The sequence below is a fragment of the Phycodurus eques genome, chromosome 9 (genome assembly GCF_024500275.1).
Source record: "Phycodurus eques isolate BA_2022a chromosome 9, UOR_Pequ_1.1, whole genome shotgun sequence".
Classification (NCBI taxonomy): domain Eukaryota; kingdom Metazoa; phylum Chordata; class Actinopteri; order Syngnathiformes; family Syngnathidae; genus Phycodurus; species Phycodurus eques.
Window position 1 is genome coordinate 4,398,154 of NC_084533.1, and position 24,430 is coordinate 4,422,583.

At 40.6% G+C, this 24,430-nt stretch overlaps 1 protein-coding gene across 1 annotated transcript in view; it reads right to left on the reverse strand.

Moving 5' to 3' along the window:
• Positions 1–24,430, reverse strand: part of fbxo38 (F-box protein 38) — a 68,856-nt gene that overhangs the window by 17,590 nt on the left and 26,836 nt on the right. Inside the window, 7 exon segments of the mRNA XM_061685696.1 lie at positions 8,221–8,321; positions 9,716–10,354; positions 10,594–10,755; positions 11,226–11,396; positions 20,395–20,641; positions 21,657–21,799; positions 21,878–22,048. Of these exon segments, the coding sequence (XP_061541680.1) occupies positions 8,221–8,321; positions 9,716–10,354; positions 10,594–10,755; positions 11,226–11,396; positions 20,395–20,641; positions 21,657–21,799; positions 21,878–22,048 (1,634 nt within the window).

A 24,430-nucleotide genomic window follows, 5' to 3' on the forward strand; every position in this document is an offset into this window, starting at 1 on the left:
CTGAAGCTGTTGACTGACATTTTGCAATATTCAATGTCTTAAAATATTTCTACATGAGGTATTCATTTTCACAGAACTGTATTCGTCACGTAGGTTGATTGAAGACTCTAAATTACCCATTGGTGTGAATGTGAGTGTGAATGGTTGTTTGTGTCTGTGTGCCCTGCGATTGACTGGTGACCGGTTCAGGGTGTACCCCGCCTCCCGCCCAAAGATAGCTGGGATAGGGTCCAGCAGCCCGTGACCCTAGTGAGGATAAGCGGTAAAGAAAATGGATGGATGGATTCTTCACAAGGTGGCAAAACGTTTTATATCACGTAGGCTTACTTTGCTCCGGAAATGCTTTGCTTCTTTTTTGTGCATCAATATCAGGTGTTAAATTGTGAGTAGCAGCCAATTTCAGAATGTCAATTAGACCCCCTGACGGGCCAGTTCTGGCCCGCAGGCCATATGTTTGACCCCAATGGAATTTATTTCATTTATTTAGTTGTTCAATTATAAATTTGAAAATGGCATATTTAATACATTCACTAACACACAGTGTATAATATTTCAAGATTGTATATCAACATTTTTATGACTTTAGCTTACATCTATAAAAACTTTCACCCTGTCAGAAATTTTGACAACAACATAAGAACCAAACCAAGAGTTTAACTGAAATAATGGGCTTCTGAAAAGTATCTTCATTCATATGCGGTCAATACTTGGTTGAAGTTCCTTTCCCATGAATTACACTGTGGCAAAAAAGTATTAAAAAAGTACAGTCAGTCACCAATTCAGTCACCAATTGTTCTCCCGCTTAAAAAGATGAGAGAGGCCTGTAATTTTCATCATAGGTATACCGCTCTTCTTCTTTTCCTTTCGGCTTGTCCCGTTAGGGGTCGCCACAGCGCGTCATCCTGTTCCATGTAAGCCTATCTCCTGCATCCTCCTCTCGAACACCAACTGCCATCATGTCTTCCCTCACGACATCCATCAACCTTCTCTTTGGTCTTCCTCTAGCTCTCTTGCCTGGCAGCTCCATCTTCATCATCCTTCAACCAATATACTCACTATTTCTCCTCTGGACGTGTCCAAACCATCGAAGTCTGCTCTCTCTAACTTGTCTCCAAAACATCGAACCTTGGCTGTCCATCTGATGAGCTCATTTCTAATTTTATCTAACCTGGTCACTCCGAAAGCGAACCTCAACATCTTCATTTCCGCCACCTCCAACTCTGCTTCCTCCTGTCTCTTCAGTGCCAGTGTCTCTAATCCGTACATCATGGCTGGCCTCACCACTGTTTTATAAACTTTGCCCTTCATCGTAGCAGAGACTCTTATTCACAGAACACACCTGACACCTTCCTCCACCCGTTCCAACCTGCTTGGACACGTTTCTTCACTTCCTGACCACACTCACCATTGCTCTGGACGGTTGACCCCAAGTATTTAAAGTCCTCCACCCTTGCTATCTCTTCTCCCTGTAGCCTCGCTCTTCCCCCACAACCCCTCTCATTCATGCACATATATTCTTTTACTTCAGCTAATCTTCATTCATCTTCTTTCCAGTGCATGCCTCCATCTTTCTAACTGTTCCTCCAGCTGCTCCCTGCTTTGACTGTAGATCACAATGTCATCTGCAAACATCATGGTCCACGGGGATTCCAGTCTAACCTCATCTGTCAGCCTATCCATCATCACTGCAAAAAGGAAGGGGTTCAGGGCTGATCCCTGATGCAGTCGCACGTCCACGTTAAATTCGTCTGTCACACTGTCCTTCTGACATTCTCTGTACTTTTCCATCAACATCCTCAAGGCAAATAATGCATCTGTGGTACTCTTTCTAGGCATGAAACCATACTGTTGCTCGCAGATACTCACTTCTGTCCTGAGTCTAATCCACTACTCTGTCCCATAACTTCATTGTGTGGCTCATCATCTTTATTCCTCTATAGTTCCCACAGCTCTGCACATCACCTTTGTTCTTAAAAATGGGCACCAGTACACTTTTCCTCCATTCCTCAGGCATCTTCTCACACACTAGAATTCTATTGAACAAGCTGGTCAAAAACTCCACAGCCACCTCTCCTAGATGCTTCCATACCTCCACAGGAATCTCATCAGGACCAACTGCCTTTCCATTTTTCATCCTCTTTAAGTGCCTTCCCCCTGACTAATCATTGCCACTTCCTGGTCCACCACACTTGCCTCTTCTACTCTCCCTGCTCTCTCATTTTCCTCATTCATCAACTCAAAGTATTCTTTCCATCCAGCTAGCACACTGCTGGCACCAGTCAACATATTTCCATCTCTATCCTTAATCACCCTAACCTGCTGCACATCCTTCCCATCTCTATCCCTCTGTCTGGCCAACCTGTATAGATCCTTTTCTCCTTCTTTAGTGTCCAACCTGCCAAACATGTCATCATATGCCTCTTGTTTGGCCTTTGCCACCTCTACCTTTGCCCTGTGTCGCATCTCAATGTATTCCTTTCGCCTCTCCTCGGTCCTCTCGGTGTCCCACTTCTTCTTAGCTAACCTTTTTTCTTGTATGATTTCCTGTACTGTGAGGTTCCACCACCAAGTCTCCTTCTCTCCTTTCCTGCCAGAAGATACACCAAGTACTCTCCTGCCTGCCTCTCTGATCACCTTGGTTGCAGTGGTCCAGTCTTCTGGAAGCTCCTCCCGTCCACCGAGAGCCTGTCTCACCTCTTCCCGAAAAGCTGCACAACACTCGTCCTGTCTCAGCTTCCACCACATGGTTCTCTTCTCTGCCTTTGTCTTCCTAATCTTCCTCCCCACCACCAGTCATCTTACACACCACCATCCTATGCTGTCTAGCCACACTCTCCCCTACCACTACCTTACAGTTGGTAACCTCCTTCAGATTACGTCGTCTGCACAAGATGTAATCTACCTGCGTGCTTCTACCTCCGCTCTTGTAGGTCTCCCTATGTTCGTGCCTCTTCTGGAAAAAAGTGTTCACTACAGCAATTTGCATCCTTGTTGCAAAGTCTACCACCATCTGTCCCTCCAAGTTCCTTTCCTGGATGCTGTACTTACCCATCACTTCTTCATCACCCCTATTATCTTCACCAACATGTCTATTACAATCTGCACCAATTACGACTCTCTCTCTGTCTGGGATGCTCAGAACTACTTCGTCTAGCTCCTTCCAGAATTTCTCTTTCACCTCTAGGCCACATCCTACCTGTAGGGCATAGCCACTAATCACATTACACACAACACCCTCAATTTCAAGTTTCAGCCTCATCACTCGATCTGATACTCTTTTCACCTCCAAGACATTCTTAGCCAACTCTTCTTTTAAAATAACCCCGACTCCATTTCTCTTCCCATCTACACCATGGTAAAATAATTTAAACCGTGCCCCTAAACTTCTAGCCGTACTGCCTTTCCACCTGGTCTCCTGGACACACAATATATCAACCTTTCTCCTAATCATCATGTCAACCAACTCCCGAGAGTTTCCTGTGATAGTCCCAACATTCACAGTCCCCACATTCAGTTCTAGGCTCTGTGCTTTCCTCTTCTCTTTCTGCCGAAGAACCCGCTTTCCACCTCTTCTTCTTCTGTGACTTCGACCCACAGTAGCTAATTTTCCAACGGCGCCCTGCAGGTTGACGGTGGGGGTGGCGGACGTTGTTAACCTGGGCCACGACCGATCCAGTATGGAATTCTTTGGATGAACGCTCATATTTGTTTGGCAAAGTTTTAAGCTGGATGCCCTTCCTGACGCAACCCTCTGCATTTATCCGGGCTTGGGACCGGCCTACAGTTTGCACTGACTTGTGCCCCCCATAGGGCTGCATTATCATAGGTATACCGCACGTATGAGACAAAATGAGGGGGAGAAAAAAAAAAAAAAAAAAAAAGTCCAGAAAATCACATTGTCTGATTTTTAAAGATTTAGCAAATTATGGTGTAAAATAATTATTTGGTCAATAACAAAAGTTCATCTGAATACTTTGTTATATACCCTTAGTTAGCAATGACATAGGTCAAACGTTTTCTGTAAGTCTTCATAAGGTTTTCACACACTGTTGCTGGTCTTTTGTCCCATTCCTCTATGCAGATATCAAGAGCAGTGATGTTTTGGGCCTGTCGCTGGGCAACACAAACTTTCAACTCCCTCCAAGCCAGATCTGGAGACTGGCTAGGTCACTCCAGGACCTTGAAATGCTTCTTACAAAGCCACGCCTTCGTTTCCCGGGTGGTGTGTTTTGGATCATTGTCATGCTGAAAGACCCAACCACGTTTCATCTTCCTTGCTGATTGAAGGAGGTTTTCACTCAAAATCTCACAATATATGGCCCCATTCATTCTTTCCTTTACGTTGATCAGTCGTCCTGGTCCCTTTGCAGAAAAAACCGCCCAAAAGCACCACCCCCATGCTTCACAGTAGGTATGGTAATCTTTGGATGGAACTCAGCATTCTTTCTCCTCCAAACACGACAAGTTGAGTTTTTACCAAAGAGTTCTATTTTGTTTTCATCTGACCATATGATATTCTCCCAATCCTCTTTTTGATCATCCAAATGCTCTCTAGCAAACTTCAGACAGGCCTGGATATGTACTGGCTTAAGCATGGAGATACGTCTGGCAGTGCAAGATTTGAGTCCCTGGTGGCGCAGTGTGTTACTGATGGTAGCCTTTGTTACTTTGGTCCCAGGTCTTTGCAGGTCATTCACAAGGTCCCCACGTGTGGTTCTGGGATTTTTTTTCAGCGTTCTTGTGATCATTTTGACCCCACGAGGTGAGATCTTGCGTGGAGCCCCAGATCGAGGGGAGATTATCAGTGGTCTCGTATGCCTTCCATTTTCTAATAATTGCTCCCACAGTTGATTTCTTCATACTAAACTGCTTATCTATGGCAGATTCAGTCTTCCTAGCCTGGAGCAGGTCTACAATTGTGTTTCTGGTGTCCTTTGACAGCTCTTTGGCACAATTGGTGGCTGACTAAATACTTTTTTTCCCCACTGCACTTTTCGCCCTCCCCTGCCACGCCTGACCGCACGTCCCTGAGGTGAACGCAGATTATTATTATTATTTAAATTTTTTTTTGCTCAACATACAGTGGCTTGCAAAAGTAATCATTTACCTTTAGTACTTCTTGAACTTTTCAACATTTTGTCACATTATAACCACGTGTAAATATATTTCATTGGGATTCCATGCGTTAGACCAACACAAAGTGGCAAACAATTCTGAAGTGGGGAAAAAAAATAATAATAGAAACTATGTACCGACAAGTTGCAATGTAAAGAAGCAAAACAAAGCAAATTTATTCATATAGCGCATTGCATAGACAAGATAACTCAATGTGCTTTACATGTTTAAAAGCATTTAAAAACAAATAAAAAAACAGCTTATAAACATTTAAAACAAAGAGGAAAAAAAAATAGAATTAAAACAGCGTACAGTGCAAGAAATATCATTTAAAAGTCGAAATGCTCTAAAAAGCATGGGGGGAAAGAAGAGTTTTTAACCTGGATTTAAAAACATGCACACTTGGGGCTGATGTCACTTCTGTTGGCAACTTATTCCATTTTTGTGCAGCATACTAGCTAAATGCTGCTTCACCATGTTTGCTTTGGACTCTGTGCTCCACTATTTGACCTGAGTCTGTCGATCTCAGAGCCCTAATGGGTTTATATTCCATGAGCATTTCATTCATGTATTCAGGACCTAAACCAGTAGCAGAACTTTAAAATCTATTCTAAAGCCGACTGGACGCCAGTGTAAAGACTTTAGAATTGAAGTAATATGTTCTGACCTCTTTGTTCTGGTCAGAACCCGAGCTGGAGTATTCTGAATGAGCTGCAGCTGTCTCATGCTCTTTTTAGGGAGTCCAGTGAGAGGACCATTACAATAGTCAAGTCTACTTGAGATAAAAGCATGGATGAGCTTCTCCTGGTCTGCTTGACACATGCAAGCCTTCACTCTGGAAATGTTCTTCAGATGGTAGAAGCCAGTTTTAGTAATTTATTTGATATGAAAGTTGAAAGTCAGGTCGGAATCTACCAGAACACCAAGGTTTCGGACTTGGTCTTTGGTTTTTAAGGAGAGTGACTCCAGGTATTTACTAACAGTAATCCTCTTTTCTATATTGCCAAAAACAATTATCTCAGTTTTGTTGTAGTTTAATTGAAGAAAAATTTGGCTCATCCAGATATTTATCAGTTTTAGACAGCGAAACAGCACCTCAATTGAACTGTAGTCATCTGGAGAAACTGCTAGATATATCTGTATGTCATCTGCATAGCTATGATAGTCAAAATTAAAGTTCTGAATAACAAAATAATTAAAATGTAAACGACAAAAGGTGACATATAATGTCATGATATTTCATTTATGACAGACTTCCTACACTACGGTGCATCTAGAAAAGCAGTTCACTTTTTCATATTTTATGTTACAGCCTGATTCTAAAATGGACTAAATTATTTTTTTCCTCAAAATTCTACACACAACACCCTATAATGACAACGTGAAAACATTTTTTGGGGAAATTTTTGCAAATGTATTAAAAATATGAAACTGAGAAACCTTTGCCACAAAGCTTAAAATTGAGCTCAAGTGCATCATGTTTCCACTGATCATCCTTGAGCGGTTCCTACAGCTTAAATGGAGTCCACCTGTGGTAAATTCAGTTAATTGGACATGATTTGGAAACACACCTGTCTATATAAGGTCCCACAGTTGACAGTGGATGTCAGAACACAAACCAAGAATGAAGTCAAAGGAATTGTCTGTAGACCTCCGAGACAGGATTATCTCGAGGCACAAATCTGGGGAAGGGTACATAAAAATTTCTGCACCTTTGAAGGTTCCTATGAGTACAGTGGCCTTCATCATCCGTAAATGGAAGAATTTCCGAACCACCAGGACTCTTTCTAGAGCTGGCCGCCCGTCTAAACTGAGCAATCAGGGGAAAAGGGCCTTGGTCAGGGAAGTGACATAGAACCAGATGGTCACTCTGTCAGAGTTCAGGTGGTCTTCTGTGGAGGAAGGAGAACCTTCCACAAGGACAATCTTCTCTGCAGAACTCCACCAATCAGGCCTGTATGGTAGAGTGGCCAGACAGAAGCCACTCCTAAGTAAAAGCCACATGGCAGCCCGTCTGGAGTTTGCCAAAAGGCACCTGAAGGACTCTCAGACCATGAGAAAGAAAATTCTCTGGTCTGATGAGACAAAGACTGAACTCTTTGGTGTGCTTGGCGTCATGTTTGGAGAAGCCAGGCACCGCTCATCACCTGACCAATACCATCCCTACAGTGAAGCATGGTGGTGGCAGTATCATGCTGTGGGGATGTTTTCAGCAATAGGAACTGGGAGACTAGTGAAGATTGGGAAAAAGATTAATGTAGCAATGTACAGAGACATCCTGGATGAAAACCTGCTCCAAGTGCTCAGGACCTCAGACTGGGACTAAGCTTTACCTTCCAACAGGACAAGGACTCTATGCACACAGCCAAGACAACGGAGGTGTGGTTTTCGGACAACTCTGTTAATGTCCTTGAGTGGCCCAGCCAAAGCCCAGAGTTGGAATCCAATCAAACATCTCTGGCGAGATCTGAAAATGGCTGTGCACCAAAGCTCTCCATCTGACCTCATGAAGCTTGAGAGGTGCTGCAAAGAGGAATGGGCAAAACTGGCCAAAGATAGGTGTGCCAACCTCGTGGCATCATAGTCAAAAAGACTTGAGGCTGTAATTCCTGCCAAAGGTGCATCAACAAAGTACTGAGCAAAGGCTGTGAATACTTATGTACATGTGATTTGTTTTTTTATTTTTAACAAATTTGCAAAAAATAAAAACAAAAACTTTTTTCGCAATCTCATTCTTTGGTGCTGTGTGTAGAAATTTGAGTAAAAAAATTAATGTATTCCATTTTGGGATGAGGCTGTAACAACAAAATGTGGAAAAAGTGAAACGTTGTAAATACTTTCCGGATGTGTGTATGGTGGTGCATAACCCGAATTTGTATGCAAGCCGAAACCGTCCCGTCATCTATCACTAACCTACGCTAGCGCGGACGTAAAGTCATAATTACAGTAATATTTATATGAAAATCACTTCTAGGCCATAAATATGTGAAAAGTAGTTAAAAAAAAACAACAACTAATGAATTGTGCTCCATTTGTAAAATGTCGGTACCGTCATAAACTAAGGACCTCCTGTATTGAGTAAAAGTGGTGTGTATGTGTGTTTACCTGTACGTGGTCATCCTCTGTTACTGGGTCTGAAGTACTAGTTGATTTGTCAGCCATTCTTCTCCTCCTTGTTGCTACCCGAGGCCTGGTTCTTGGAAGATCTACTCATAAATAAAAATCAGTTAAAAAAATAGATCATACCCCTACCAACATATATCAGTTGAAAATTTGACTTGACCATTGACCTCAGATAACCACGATCAGTGCTTCTCAAACTTTTTACAGCAAGTACCACGTATTAAAATACTTTGCTCTCCCAGTGCCACCATAACGTCTAAGTTTAAAATATAGTGGCATAGTAGGCCGAAGGGTTCATCAAACGCAAGATAGGAATTTTACTCCTAAAACCTATATTTAATATTATTGTAACCCAATGAACTGCACAGTCTGACCATTAACACTGTGCGGAAATAGGACAATATAAAATGTGTACTTTATTGATTCATTGAAAATGTATTTCACATAAGTTAAATAAAAATTGTACCAAAGTGTAAAAAAGATTAAATGGAAATGTACTTTTAAGTTAAATACAAATCAACTGTAACTGCACTTTATTTGTATCTCCAATTTCTTGGCATTGGTGATATTTTCATTCATTTTATCTTTTATTGTGTTTAATGTTTTAAAATGCATTTTAATTTGTTAAGTGATTCTTTGGGGTACCACGAGAGGAAGTCGTTGTACCACTAGTGGTACCCATACCAAACTTTGACAATCAGTGACTTTGATGCAGAGGTGGGTCGTAACGCGCTAAATTTACTCCGTTACATTTACTCAAGTAACATTTTCGATACACTGTACTTGTCAGAGTACTTTAAATGCAGTGTACTTTTTACTTTTACTTGACTATTTATGTGAAGAAGGAACAATACTTTTATTTATCCATTCTTGCGTGTGCGTCTATTTCTAGACTGCATCTTCGACTTCCGCATTGGGACACCTGTTGCGTCAATTGAACGTTACCACAGTGACGTTTGACCCAAGTCCACCAATCAAACGACAAAAGGCAGTCACATGACTGTGCACGTTGCCTTCGCGAGCCAATCAAAATGACTCATTTTGGAGGAGAAAACGCAAGTGCGTTTACGCGAGTGCGTTTACTGTACAGACGAAAAAAAACAACAGCTTCAGCATGCAGCTCTTAAAGTGTGACTGCCCAAACTGATATTTCAGCCCACTCCTAACTTGAGAAAAGACCTTGCTGGGCAGTTAAAATTTTAAATGGTGGCAGGTGTGTGTTGACTCCCATATATTATTATTATTTTATTTTATTTGATGTTCTCTGATTTAAAAAACAACACCAACGTTACTATTTACTTGAGTAGTTTCTTTAATTGAGGACTTTCTTACTCTTACTCAAGTAAATATTTGGATGACTACTTTTACTTGAGTCATATTATTCTAAAGTCACAGTACTCTTACTTGAGCACAATATTTGGCTACTCTACCCACCTCTGCTTAAATGTATCTTTTTCAATTATTTATATAACATTACCCGTCTCAGGCACCAGTGGTACAGAGGACATACGAGTGCAAGACCGGGTCAAAGGTCTTCTCGGTATGGAGGCGTTGTCATCACTGGCCAGAGTTCGCTTCTGCGTACAACTTGAACAGCGAGCAACAGGTGCTCGTCTTTTTCTCTGACCAGCCAGTTGTCCTGAAGTCAGGCTTTCAGCTGAACCTCTGGATTCGAGATGTTCGACACTCGCAGTACTGGAGGTCTGCCTTACCCCAGCTTCACTTACGCCACTGTCGCCCATATGTGTTCCATAGTGGTGTTCTGTGGTCCCATTAGTCCTGCCCCTTCCAGTATCCACCCTTTCACGTCCAGGGGCCACCCTAGGTTCAATCATGCCTGCACATTCGGTCACAGACCTTTCTGCCGCCCTACTGACACTGGGGCCCCGCACTGTGCTGTCTGGCCCCGGCCTTGCTGAGGTTTCCCCTGAGTCCGCATCAACTCCTCTACTGCTAGTCCTGCGGCTGTTTTCAGATGCAGCCTTCATGTCCGCCTTGATCTGTTCACTGGTCACCTGACAGCTCTTTTCACAGCTGCCCTCTGACACAAGAGGCTTCACCTGATTCACTGATGCAGGTAAGTTATTGGTCCGCCGCAGAGGAGTCTTCCCTTTACCTGGAAACACACAGATACATCATGACTATTGTACACCTACAGACACAAATAAGACAACTGAGTGTTGATGCGACACTCTTCCTTAGGTTGTGTGATGCAAGACAAAATATAACGTTCTACTTGAATTGGCCAGAGGTTGATGGTATATGATCCAGACCATTATTACCACAACCAATGTGAGATATCCACATGACAAACACACTACAATGACTGATGAGTTATCTGTATTGTGTGGACACCTTCTGTGCATGAAATAGGTTGCTGCAAACAGGAAGCTGCTGGAGTTAGTCTTGAAACTAGGCCTTCGTCCTCCTCCTCACTGTCTGAGTCAGAGAGGACCAGTGAGGGTTTGGGAATGGCAACACCAGGTGGTCTACTCTGCTGGACCAAACCACTGGGACCTAGGAAGGGCACAACATGTTACAATTGCCAATAGAAATTAATAGTTCATCCATCCATCCATTTTCCATACCGCTTTTCCTCACTAGGGTCACGGCCGTGCTGGAGCCTGTCCCAGCTGACTCTAGGCGAGAGGCGGGGTACACCCTGAACCGGTCGCCAGCCAATCGCAGGGCACATAGAAACAGACAACCATTCGCACTCACATTCACACCTACGGGCAATTAAGAGTTTTCAATTAACCTACCATGCACGTTTTTGGGATGTGGGAGGAAACAGAAGAACCCAGAGAAAACCCACACAGGCACAGGGAGAACATGCAAACTCCACACAGGCGAGGCCGGATTTGAACTTGAGTCCTCAGAATTGTGGGGCTGATTGTTAACCAGTCATACACCGTGCTGCCTTAACAGTTCATGAATAAATAAGTGAATTTGGCTTATGCTGGTGACAAAAAATAGCAAATTCAAACCTGCTTGCTCTTCATCAGCATCAGGAGGCTGTGGTGAACCAGCAGGGCGACTAGGCCCTGCAACCTCGTCACGATCTACTGTCACTGCCCTTCCAGCTCCTTTCGCCTCGATTTCTGGCTCTGCCTGCATGTTCTCTTCTTCATCCTCGATCCCGTTGACCTCCAATGGGGCTGTGAGAACAAATGACTCAAGTTATGTTTTCAAGTTTTACTTTAATTGATAGCTTGGTAAGTACTTCGGGCCAGATTCTACGGTCAACTGTTTCGTGATACCAACGTCATGCCGTGGCTCTTCTAGAGAAGTACTACTTCTGATCTGTTGTCATTAATTGTCTAAAGCGTACTGCATCGTTTAATATTTTCCATTCCACGCATGCCACCTGTATTAATTCTCACACCTCTGTCTGTCTTCCTGCTCTGCTTGTTCCCACACACACTAAACACACACGTTGCACAAAACACTCTTTGTACAATAAAAACTTAACTACCACACACCATATTATCCCCTTATCACTAATGTTTGTTTTCTGTGTTCTGTTTGTTTCCCACCCTCCTATGTACCCTGGCTTTGCTGTACTTAAATATATCATCTTTATCACCCTCTTTAAATAACATTTGTCAACACAATACCAAAATAAATCCAGAAAACTGTCAAAAAAAACAACAACAAGGAATACATATTACCCAGGCTATTTAAAATTACTATACACGTACCCATAATATGTCACACTTCACTTTTGTGTCATGGAATGTCAATGGCATGCGATCGTAGGCAAAGAGAATTATTATGGATTATATCACTAAATTTAAAACAGACCTCCTCTTATTACAAGAAACTCACCTTATTGAGTCAGAAGAAAAATGCCTCATTGACTAATTTAACTCAGGCTATCTCAGCTTTTTATAACTGTAGACAGAGGAGTCTCAATACTAGTTCATAAAATACTACTTTTTACAATAAATAGTCCAGTAGCTGATCCAGAAGGCCGATACATAACTATGCAGGCTACAATATTTAACAAACTATACACAATTGTCAATGTCTACGGTCCTTTTTCACACGGTGTTTTCACACTTGCTTAACTTGTCGGCTAATTCTACAATTATCATCCCCTTATAGATCGCTCAAATCTCAAAAATAGTCACAATGCGCCAACATATTAGAGCAGTATGTGGACGACTTTGGAATTGTTGCTATATGGAGGCTAAAAAAAATCAATACAAAAAGAGAATACACATTTTTTCATCGGTTCACTACTCATTCTCAAGAATAGATTTTTTTCTATCAAACAATTCGTCAGCTCAAAGAATTACCTCCAAAATACATCTAATCATCATCGGTGACTACGCACCAATATCCCTCAACCTAAAAATTAACTCAAATCTGGGACCTCCACCAACGTGGCGCTTTAACACGTCCCTTTGGAAGGACCCGGACTTTGATTCTCTTGTGAGGAAAGAATGGGACGATTTTTTTACATTCAATGACTCGCCAACCATATCCCCATCTCTGCTGTGGGAAACCGGGAAATCTGTATGAGGGATGGAATCATATAATACTCTTCATAAAAGAAAAAACAAGAACTAAAATTAGAAAATGAAATTGAGGAAAAAATTAAACATCTCACAGAAGAATATGCAATTAATCCGACAGATATGCTGAGAAACCAACCTCAAAAGGCAAAACATCAATTAGACATCGCATCAAAAAGAACAGATTTTCTTCAACCACAGTTAAGCTACACTAACTTTGAGTACAATAATAAATCAGGCAAATTTCTTGCGAACCAACTTCAGTGCAATAAAGAAAAAACAATTACAGCCATTTCAAGATTCAAACGGCAGCTGTACACAGTCACCGCTAGAAATGCATGAAATATTTCACAATTATTATAGCAGCTTATACACATCTTCGAACAAGCCAGACCAAAAATAAATTGAAACTTTTATTAAAGACCAAAACATTCCTCAATTACAGAAATTAAAGACAGTCTTGATGCTCCTTTACCCATCACAGAATTAGATAATGCATTAAAAAAAATATGCAATCGGGACGAGCGCCAGGCCCGGACGGAAGCTCCGTCGAATTCATTTATGGCCAATACTAGCAAAGCAAATTAATTTATATAGCGCATTTCATACACAAGGTAACGCAATGTGCTTTAAATGATTAAACACATTTAAAAAGGAAGAAAATAAAAACTTATAAACATTTAAAACAAAAAGAAAAACAAATAAAAGTACAATTAAAACAACGTACAATGCAAGAAATATATTTAAAAAGTGGAAATGCTCTAAAAGAAGAGCTTTTAACCTGGATTTAAACAAATTCCCACTTGGGGCTGAGGTCACTTTTGTTGGCAACTTATTCCATTTGTATGCAGCATAATAGCAAAATACTGCTTCACCATGTTTGCTTTAGACTTTGTGCTCCACTATTTGACCCGAGTCTGTCGATCTCAGAGCCCTATCGGGTATATATACCATTTGCATTTGTTTCATGTATTCAGGACCGAAACCATTTAGTGATTTATAGACCAGTAGCAGAACTTTAAAATCTATCCTGAAGCTGACTGGGAGCCAGTGTAAATAATTTAGAATTGGAGTAATATGCTCTGACCTCTTTGTTCTGGTCAAAACCCAAGCTGCAGGATTCTAGCGATTACAAGGACCTCTATTTTTCAGAATAGTCGAGGTCAAACAATAAAAGGTCAAATAAGTAGCCATATGTCATCTTCAATTAAATGACTACTGAAGTCAGGCAAAGACCCCTCTCTACCGGCTAATTATCGGCCTTTATCACTGATTAATGTAGATATCAAGATTATCTCAAAAGCCCTTGCAGCGAGACTTGAAAATGTACTCCCGTCGATGATCCACGATGACCAGACAGGTTTCATTAAAGGTAGAAGTTCCACAAATAATGTCAGACGTCTATTAAATTTAATAAGCATGTCACAGGGTAAAAATCTAAATGCAATCATCATGTCACTTGACGTAGAGAAAGCTTTCGAAAAAGTTAACTGGGCTTTCCTGTTTGCAGCACTTCGCAAATTTGGCTTTGGAGACCTATTCATACATTGGATCGCAACTTTATACAACTCGCCAAAAGCAACAGTCACCACGAATGGGATCACATCAAAGTTTTAGTCTACAAAGAGGAACCAGACAAGAATGTCCACTCTCACCAATGCTATTTTTAATGTTCACTGAACCTCTTGCTACAGTTATACTGTAAGTCAGAATGCTAATATTAAAGGTATCTGCTTGCCAGTGACAGAACCCAAAATCAATCTATATGGTGATGATATTCTTCTTTATTTACAGGAACCCAAGTCATCTGTTCAGGCAGTCTTCAATCTCAAATCATTTTCACAAATATCAGATTACTCTATCAACTGGACAAACTCAACAATACTCCCAATAACAGCAAACTCATGGAATCCTGCAGCTCAAATCCCAAATTACATCATTCCTATAGGAAACAAGTATTTAGGTATTAATATTTCACCAATACTCACAGAGCTAACCAATTTAAATTGCATACGACTTCTGGAAAAAAAAAATCTCACTTCTGGAAAAAATTTCATCTGATTTAATACGCTGGAATAATTTACCTATATCACTACTGGGAAGAATAGCCACAATAAAAATGAAAATCTTACCTCAAATAAATTATTCTCAATGATTCCATTTAAGCCCACATTTAAAATGGTTCCAAACATTAGATTCTGCCGTAATAAATAAATAAATAAATTATTATTTTTAAATTAGAAAATGTCTTCCCCGTGCCTGTGTGGGTTTTCTCCGGGTACTCCGGTTTCCTCCCACATCCCAAAAACATGCACGGTAGGTTAATTGAAGACCCTAAATTGTCCGTAGGTATGAATGTGAGTGTTTATATGTGCCCTGCGATTGGCTGGCAACCAGTTCAGGGTGTACCCCGCCTCCTGCCAGCAGTTAGCTGGGATAGGCTCCATCCAGCATACCCACGAACCTAGTGAGGATAAGCGGTGTAGATAATGGATGGATGGATGAATTAGTCTATCCACTCTTCAGAAAAGTAAACAGGAGGGAGGGCTAAATGCTCCCAACTTCAAACACTATTATTTAGCTAGCCAATTACAATACCTCATCAAATGGATGCACTACAATGAGGAGCATTATTCTTGGCTAGAATTGAAACCGATAGACTGAAACAACATCAAACTCTCAAAACTCCCATTTATTAAACGCTATAAAAGTTTCAAGAACCCAATAATCGCATCCACCTGAACGGCTTGGTGGAAAGGTTTAGAAGCTACAGGATCTCAGTTAGCTCCCAGTATACTCTCCCCAATCTGGCACAATCCAGATTTCAAAATTAACAATATACCCCTTTTTTATACACATGGGAACAACGTGGAATTGACCACCTTCAACAACTATTTAACAATAATATTTTTAGGACACGTGATGAACTGTTCCAAGAATTTCAAATAACAGGCGGAAACTTCCTTCAATACAGTCAATTAAAAGCGGCAATAATAAAAAAAAGAATACCAATACTCCAGAGCACCCACGAACCGCCGGAGTTTGTTCAGCAAATAGTGACACTTCTCCCACAAAGGAAAAAAAAAATCTCTCAAAAGTTTGTAAATTAATCTCATGCACTAAATCAATGCACTTACCAATCACTAAATGGGAAGAAGACTTATGTGTGCTGACCGTAATTACTGGATACAGATATGTAACAACACATTTAGAATGACAAAAAACACAAATTTACATCTTATACAATATAAAGTACTCTATAAAACACACTTTACTCAACACATTATGCATAAAATGGGCTTTTTTCCATCTAATATATGCGCACAATGCACCAGAAATACCCCAGACACCTATTTTTATGCTATATGGGAACACAAATTCAATGTTTTTGGACTTCGGTTACGCAGAAACTATGGAATATTTTGAACTACAGGATTCCACTTTCCCCGACATTATGCATACTTGGCGATTTAAGCATAATCGACCTCCCAAATAAATATTCACGATCATTGCTCGTTGCGTGAGGTACCACTAAGAAAACAATTTTATTAAACTGGAAAAAGAAACAATTAACACCAATCACTGGCTAAATCTCATCATAGAATATATTGCGTTAGAAAAAATATCAGCTGAACTAAAATAATCGATCATATATATAGATATGGCAGCACGGTGGACGACTGGTTAGAGCGTCAGCCTCACAGTTTTGAGGACCGGGGTTCAATCCCCGGCCCCGCCTGTGTGGAGTTTGCATGTTCTCCCCGTGCCTGCGTGGGTTTTCTCCGGGCACTCCGGTTTCCTCCCACATCCCAAAAACATGCATGGTAGGTTAATTGAAAACTCTAAATGGGCCGTAGGTGTGAATGTGAGTGCGAATGGTTGTTTGTATGTGCCCTGCGATTGGCTGGCAACCAGTTCAGGGTGTACCCCGTCTCCTGCCCGATGATAGCTGGGATAGGCTCCAAGCACGCCCGCAGCCCTAGTGAGGAGAAGCGGCTCAGAAAATGGACGGATGGGATGGATATATATATATATATATATATATATATATATATATATATACACACACACACACACACACACACACACACACACACACAGATAGCTGGTCATCCTTCAACATGCTTAATCTTAATAGATTTTTTATTCCTTTGCCTGGGTAGAGTGCCATCTGAGAATAAGACTACATTGTAAGTGTAAAAGTAAACTTTTGATTTCTGTATTCTTTGTTTTCAAGGTTGGTGGTTTTTCATTATTACTTTTTAATTCACAAATTTTTTTTCTTATTCATTTATGTACTTTTTTTTTTCTCTCTCAAACCTCAGACTGATTTGCACGATGAAAGGACACATGCATGGAGTGGGAATGGGGTGGGGTGGTGGGTGGTTTGGCATCCCCCCACCACATCCCTGTGGCATCCTCCGGGTGGGCAGTTTGGGGCCGGTGGACCGCCCTGGGTCCCTCTGTGTGGGACGTGTCCCGTCCACCGGGCTGCTCTCGGGTGGGCTCCTGGGCCTGACTCCGCCTCTTGATTAATTGGGTGGGGTTCTCAGACTCCGTGGTGCAGGCACAGCAATTACAGGACACTTCTGTCAGTCATTGTGGATGCGAAACGGTGTCAATTCACTTGCATGTGTCCACAGACACACATCCCTGGAACTTATTCGCTGGGTGTTGGGCCACTCACTCATTGAGACAAATAACTTATGAATGTTCAAATTGCTTGGGTATCGCCTCACTCACACTCTGATCCTATAGACGTTTAGAATTTACCTAGCCACTCCCACCACACTTCAGTTGTGCAGTCGGGTTCACGACCCTTGTCCTACATGATTCCCCTTCTGTCCTGTCCTATCTTGTCCTGTCCTTCCCTCACAGGGCTTAGCACTACTGCCCCATACAACACTAATATATAATGTGTCATTGTTCTACATATATAATTATTTACTTTCCTTTACAGTTAGTGCTTAGTCTTTTGTTGTTTTCTTTTCTCACTCCCTTCTAGAAACCTTGTTCTGTTCGACTGATTCTCAATAAATATCCATTACAATACTAAGAAACCACAGCGGCAGCTTAAAAAGTCCACTTGACACAGTAAAACTGTTCAGGCATAATAAGGATACAGATCCTCCTTTCTGCTTGACCTAACAGCTGAACAGGACACACAAAGAAAAAAAAAAAAAAAGAGTGGACTTGCGCACTTTCCAAAGACACGTAACCTCTTGTCCAGACTTCCCACACACCCACCATGCGTAGGCTGTGAATGAGCACGTAACACCAAACAAGTGTGATTCACTAACAAGTGCAGACTGCCTTAATAATGGAATTCAAGGATTTTTCCTAAGAGTTGTAAATGTCATTGAAATCTGTGAAAAAGATAAAGCACACTTTAAATTTGAAAATGCCTTATGTATCGGTAATGTGTGGTTGGGACGTGCTGACCAGTCTAGCTACACTCACACTTTGAAAGAGAGCATTTTTTTTTTTTTTTTAATTCTGTATGTCATGAATCCAATAAAAGTAATTTAATCAGAATACACTGCTTTTGACTGAATGCATTTTTGGAGGTCCGTCAATACAAAAGGCCTCTTGATCAGCAACTCCAGCCTTTATTGCGCCACAGACTACTTTTATGTAAATATTCTGACAAACCAGCATAGAAACAGATAAAAACTAATTATTAAATATACAACTGACCATTAAGATACATGCAGTTGTTCTAATTAGTGGGAGGCTGGAGCCGTACCTGTTCTTGTTTCCCTATAACGAGCCACTCCTATCTTGCGGTAAACGTTTTTTTCTTTTCAAATTATTACAAAGGCTTGTCGTTTAATGCCAGCCAACACCTTGTTTAAAGCATTGTCGCTCCTCGCTGTTCTGGGTGAGCATCATAAACAAACAGCGGAAAAAAGGTCAGCTTGTGCCGATATTGTTCGTCAATAAATGTCATGGCTAAAATGTGACAAGATTTACCAAAACTGACAGTCTTTATATGCTGTATAATATGCTGAGTCTGGTTGGAATGACCACTTCAACCTGTGTACAATGCACCAAGAACTTTGAAAATTGGATTATGGGTTCCGGAAAAATTTAGTGCTTTGTGTGGGAACATTTTTGCTGTTTGGGGAATGTTTTTGTATGATATCGCCTGTAGAAAATCTGGTAAAAATAACGCATTAAAATTAGAGTAAAACAGTACAACTTGATTTTTTTCCCCCTCAACATATCCTCTCAACCGTTTCGTTTCGTCTGCTACTTGGGGAACCCCATCTCTGATTGGCTGACAAGTTTAAAAATACGGGCCGAAATTCCCAGGGTTTCTACAAGTCGACGCGTCGAAATTACTGTGCTGTGTCAAACCGTGTCTCTTGCCTTAAAAACCCCATTTAAATAGCACAAATTGATTTTTTTTTTTTGGTGAGAAGAGCAATCAAATAGGTCATGTACTTTAGCAATAAACAGGTTGTTTATTTGTCAATTTATTTGTTATGGAAGATTTTAGAGCCATTTCAAGTGCTCAATCCATGTTTTTTTTATTCCCCTCCCCCCCACAAAGGTGTCAGATACTTGTCATGTTGCTACTAAAATGCTGTAATATATGATTCACAGTGCCTCTTTTGAGCAACTCAATAAAACATTTTTATTTCAGTCTCTCTGTGCGGCCACAGTAGTTGGGGGATTATTGAAATTAATTCACTGGTTACTTTAACAGGCATGGGAGTGATTGTTCTGGCTGGAGAGCTGAGCCTCCAGTTCTGTATATCTGTATGAAAACGCCGGCATACAACATGTGACTGCAGGGAAAAACAATAAAGAAAAAAAATAAACAAAATAAAACGAAGAAAGACTGCATTTGATAGCTTTGTGGAAGTATCTTTTACAATATTATTAATACATGTAGCATATACTGTAATCACATCTAAGCTTCATGTACAATATGATGTTTCATCAACTTGAGAAGAAATGTACTTAAGTCAACGGAGGAAAACGCACAAGATCAGACTAAAGAAGGAACAGCCACATTTTAGGGTTAGTTTACCCAGAGCACTTATCTCACTTAAGTCGAGAAGAGTATATGCCGTAGCCAGTAAAGTGCACAGCTGAATGCCTTTTCCCGCTTTTCCACATGGAGAATATGGGCCTTAATATCTTAAAAAATATGGACTGACCACTGACAGTACAGTGTTACATTTGTAAATATACAGTGGTACCTTACGAGTTTAAAGTCAAACTGCAATCCAGAACCCGAACAAAAAATGTGGCGAAACAAAACGGGCTGGGAAAAGGAAAGGAAAAGATGAAAATTGTTATGATGACAATAAAACTAAAAGAGAAACTTGAATTACCAAAAGAAGTACTCATCAAGGCTAAGACCTGCTACATGCATTTGCACTGACATTAGAATTCACTATGCTACAGTATATGTTACTTGAAGCTTTAACTGTAAAATATTTTAAGTTTAAGGATGCTGTCAAGTTTGACCATTATATGGTCATAATTTTATGTAGGGACAAAATCTGAAAATGAATCATCTTCCAGCAAGAGACCACTGTATACTGCAAAATAAAACAGTGTATGACATTGATAAACTGGTATGACTGTTTCTCCACTTACTGGGAATGCTGATGGGACTTACCATTGTGCTGCTGCTGCTGTTGTCTTTGAATGTTGTAAAGAGGTGGAGGTGGTGGAGGCGGAGGAGGCGGAGGAGGAGGGGGTGGGTGCGGAGGAGGTGGAGGAGGAGGTAGGTTGGCCTCGTTGTTGTTGTGGTGGTGGTGGTGGTGGTTGTTATTGTTGTTGTCATTGTTAGAGTTCTGGTTGCTGACCAGAGCCGAAGACACACCAATACCAGTTCCTGCACTCAGGCCCACTCTGGCACAGCCCTGACATACACAACAAACAATGACACTGGTGTGTTTCTTTCATTAAGGAGACCAAAATAATTCTAATACAGATTCAAGATTTTCCCATTTTATTTATTAGTTAACGTCATTGTGTAGTGTTTTTACCACATTGGCAGTGTTTCATTTCTTATTACTCGCCAGTTATCTATAATCAAAGAATATTTAAAAGACTTATATTTTCTCTAATCAATGCAATAATCAAGTCAGTCAAGTCATCATGTCACGTCAAGTCCCGTGTCTTAGATTCCCAAGTCCAAGTTGTCCATGTTTTTGTCAAGTCCAAGTCATGAAAAAGGTTACTAGTCTAAGTTGCAATAACTATGGTCTTCATCTCTGCTACAGTAATGTATTTTTACACTGGCTCAAAAGTAGGGCACTAAAATGTCCTTAAAATATCAACAAAAATATCAAACAAGTGTTAAACATGAAACTTCAAGTACTCTCCTTGTATTGTATGTTCTATTAAAGCACTTATACTACACATTTATTTAGTATGTACCTCCATAGTTTATGTTGTACAGTATATATTGACTACTAAAATCCCAAATTCACACCTTCGCAAATCAAAGCAGTAGGATTAAGTGTGTGGGAATATTAGTGACAGGTGAGGTATCGGTATCAGGTCGATACGACCTTATTTCCAGGTATCAGGTATGCAAGAAGCCTGCTGATACCAGCCACCGATACTTAAGGTAAAAAAAAATGAAAAAAAATCTGACATCAAGTCCTCCTCGCCAATAGTGGGTGCTACACTGCGACGGTTTGAGTCATCTGCGAAGAATCATGTGCGTCAGAGACAAAGAAAGGTCTTTGTTCACAATTACTGTATACGTCATTGTGTTAATTTAAATTTTATACATCAAAAGGAGTAGTGATATCGGTATTCGATATCAATGAGTAGTCAAGAGTGAATACTCGTACTGGTATCGGTCTGAGAAAGTTGTTGTTATTGAAAATCCCTCATGAATATGTTCTTCTAAATAAACAGGATTACCTTAGGTGGTTCTCGAAACATCTGGTCCAGACATATGAACTCTAAACTGGGCAGTGCTTCTATGAATTGTGAGAAGGACTCCAGTTTGATAGCATGACAGCGTACCAGTGTGAGATCAACAAGTCGGCTCCATCTAGACTGATCTGAGGAAACAAAACGTAGCACAGAATATTTTACTTACGAGTACATTGGCCATGTGTGTACGTTTAATTATTGATTACCTGTAATCCAATGGTGAGGGTTATGAAGGTGAGGGCAATTGTAGATAAGCAGGAATTTTATATTACTGAACACCTCATTCACCACTTTTATGCCAATATCAGTGATGATGCCTGGGTTCTCTACCACATCAGCCAGACCATACTTCACCAGCTGTGAATGACTCATCTTACCTATATTTGAAGACACCAACAAATTTTAATTACCCAAAAAGTATACATATAAAAAGTTTTATTTCCTTGTGATGGTTATTAAAGTGGAAATTCTGTGGCTGAATGTAAATTAAAATTTCGAAATTTGATAACCATCTTTCCACTTTACTGTTGGGAGTATTAAACAATTGAATTAAAAAAAAGCTATGCTGACTCAAATGAACAATTGTGATTATTTCTGCATAACTGAAGAGTTTATTATCTATTGTTAAAGTTGTTTTACAGGTCAGATTTTAAGAACTACAACGATTTTGAACGGGACATTATGGAAAAATGACTTTACAGTTTTTTGTATGTAAAGAGTTGTATATGAGGAGAACCTGTCCAACCACCAAGCTTGAAATCAAACAACCACGTCGTCAATCTTTAGTCATCTGCGAAGTTCTGAAAATGTGTCCATCAGCACGCCATTGTGCACTCTTTCACCAATGACATGATCAGCTAGTCTGGCAAAAGTTTCAGAGCAAAAGAACCGCTAAGTGGCCGATGAAGCAGGATCATGTCAAAACCAAAGAGTAAGCAGAAGACCCCTTGAACTTTTTCACATTTTGCTAACTTACAACCACAAACTTTGTGTTTTATTGTGATTTTGTGTGATCTAAACAAAGTAACACAAAAAGTAGCACATACATAATTGTAAAGTAGAATGGAAATGATACAGTTTTCACAATTTTAAGCAAATAAAAATCTGAAAAATGTGGCACGCATTTGAAATTCAGCCCCACTGCGTCAATACCTTGTAGAGCCACCTTTTGCTGCAATTACAGCTGCAAGTCTTTTGGGGTATGCCTCACTCAGCTTTGCAGATCTAGACACTGAAATGTTTGCCTATTATTCTTTGAAAAACAGCTCAAGCTCAGTCAGATTGGATGGAGAGCATCTACAATTTTCGAGTGTTGCCACAGATGGTCAAAGTGATTTAGGTCTGGACTTTGCCTGCGCCATTCTAACGCATGAATATTATTTGATCTAAACTATTTCATTCTAGCTCTGGCTTTATGTTTAGGGTCATTGTCTTGCTGGAAGATGAATCACCTTCAAAGTCTTTTGCAACCACCAACAGATTTTCTTTCAGGATTGCCCTGTATTTCCGTAGCTCAATCAGTCTTCTCATCAACGCAGACCAGCTTCCCTGTCCCTGCTGAAGAAAAGCATCCCCACAGCATGAGATTGCCACTACCGTGTTTTACAGTGGGGATGGTGTGTTCAGGGTAATGAGCAGTGTTAGTTTTCCCGCCACACATAGGGCTTTGCAGTTTGGCCCACAAAATTATACTTTGGTCTTATTTGACCAAAGCACCTTCTTCCACATGTTTGCAGTGTCCCCAACATGGTTTGTGGCAAACTGCAAACGAAAAAAACTTATGTCTTTCTTTCAACAATGGCTTTCTTCTTGCCACTCTTCCATAAAGGCCAGATTTGCAGAGTGTACGACTTTCAGTTGTCCTCCCTGTGGACAGATTCTCCCACCTGAGATTTCTACAGCTCCTCCAGCGTGACCATGGGCCTCTTTGCTGCTTCTCTGACCAGTGCTCTCCTCACTCGCTCGCTTAGTTTAGGTGGAGGGCCATGCCTTGGTAGGTCTGCAGTTGTACCATATGTTTCCATTTAAAGATGTTGATTGAATGGTGCTCTTTGAGATGTTCAAAGCTTGGGATATTTAATTATAACCTAGCCCTGCTTTGAACCACTACACAATTTTATCCCTGACCTGTCTGGCGAGTTCCTTGGTCTTCAGTATGCTGCTGTGCACCAGTGTTCTCTAACAAAACCATAGAGGTCTTCACAGAACAGGTGTATTCATACTCAGAGTTAATTAGACACAGGTGGACTCTATTTACTAATAAGGTGACTTCTGGAGGCAATTGATTGCACTGGATTGTATTTAGGTGTATCAGAGTACAGGGGGCTGGATACACCACACATTTCAGATTTACATTCGCTTAAAATTTTTAAAACTATCATTTTTGTTCCACTTCACAATTATATACTAGTTAGTGTTGCTCTATCTATCCAGGGTCAGATTACGGACCGCCACATCATTTTATGTGGCCTGCGAAAGCAAATCAAAATGGCAATTGGGTTTTCTGGTGTAATACCATTCAGATATTTGCAATAATTTCTTTGTGACCAATCCCCCTTTGAAAAGAAATGTAATAGTTGAAAAACATGTTTATATAGGCTTCTGATTTCAAAACTGGTTATTTATCAATGTGTTGTGCAAACTGTAATTACAGTATATGAGGTAATCTTTCATTTATATGGGTCCACAGTCGTACGGCCCTCTGAGGTAAGTCATAACTGCGATGTGGCCCGCGACAAAAATGAGTTTGACACCCCTGG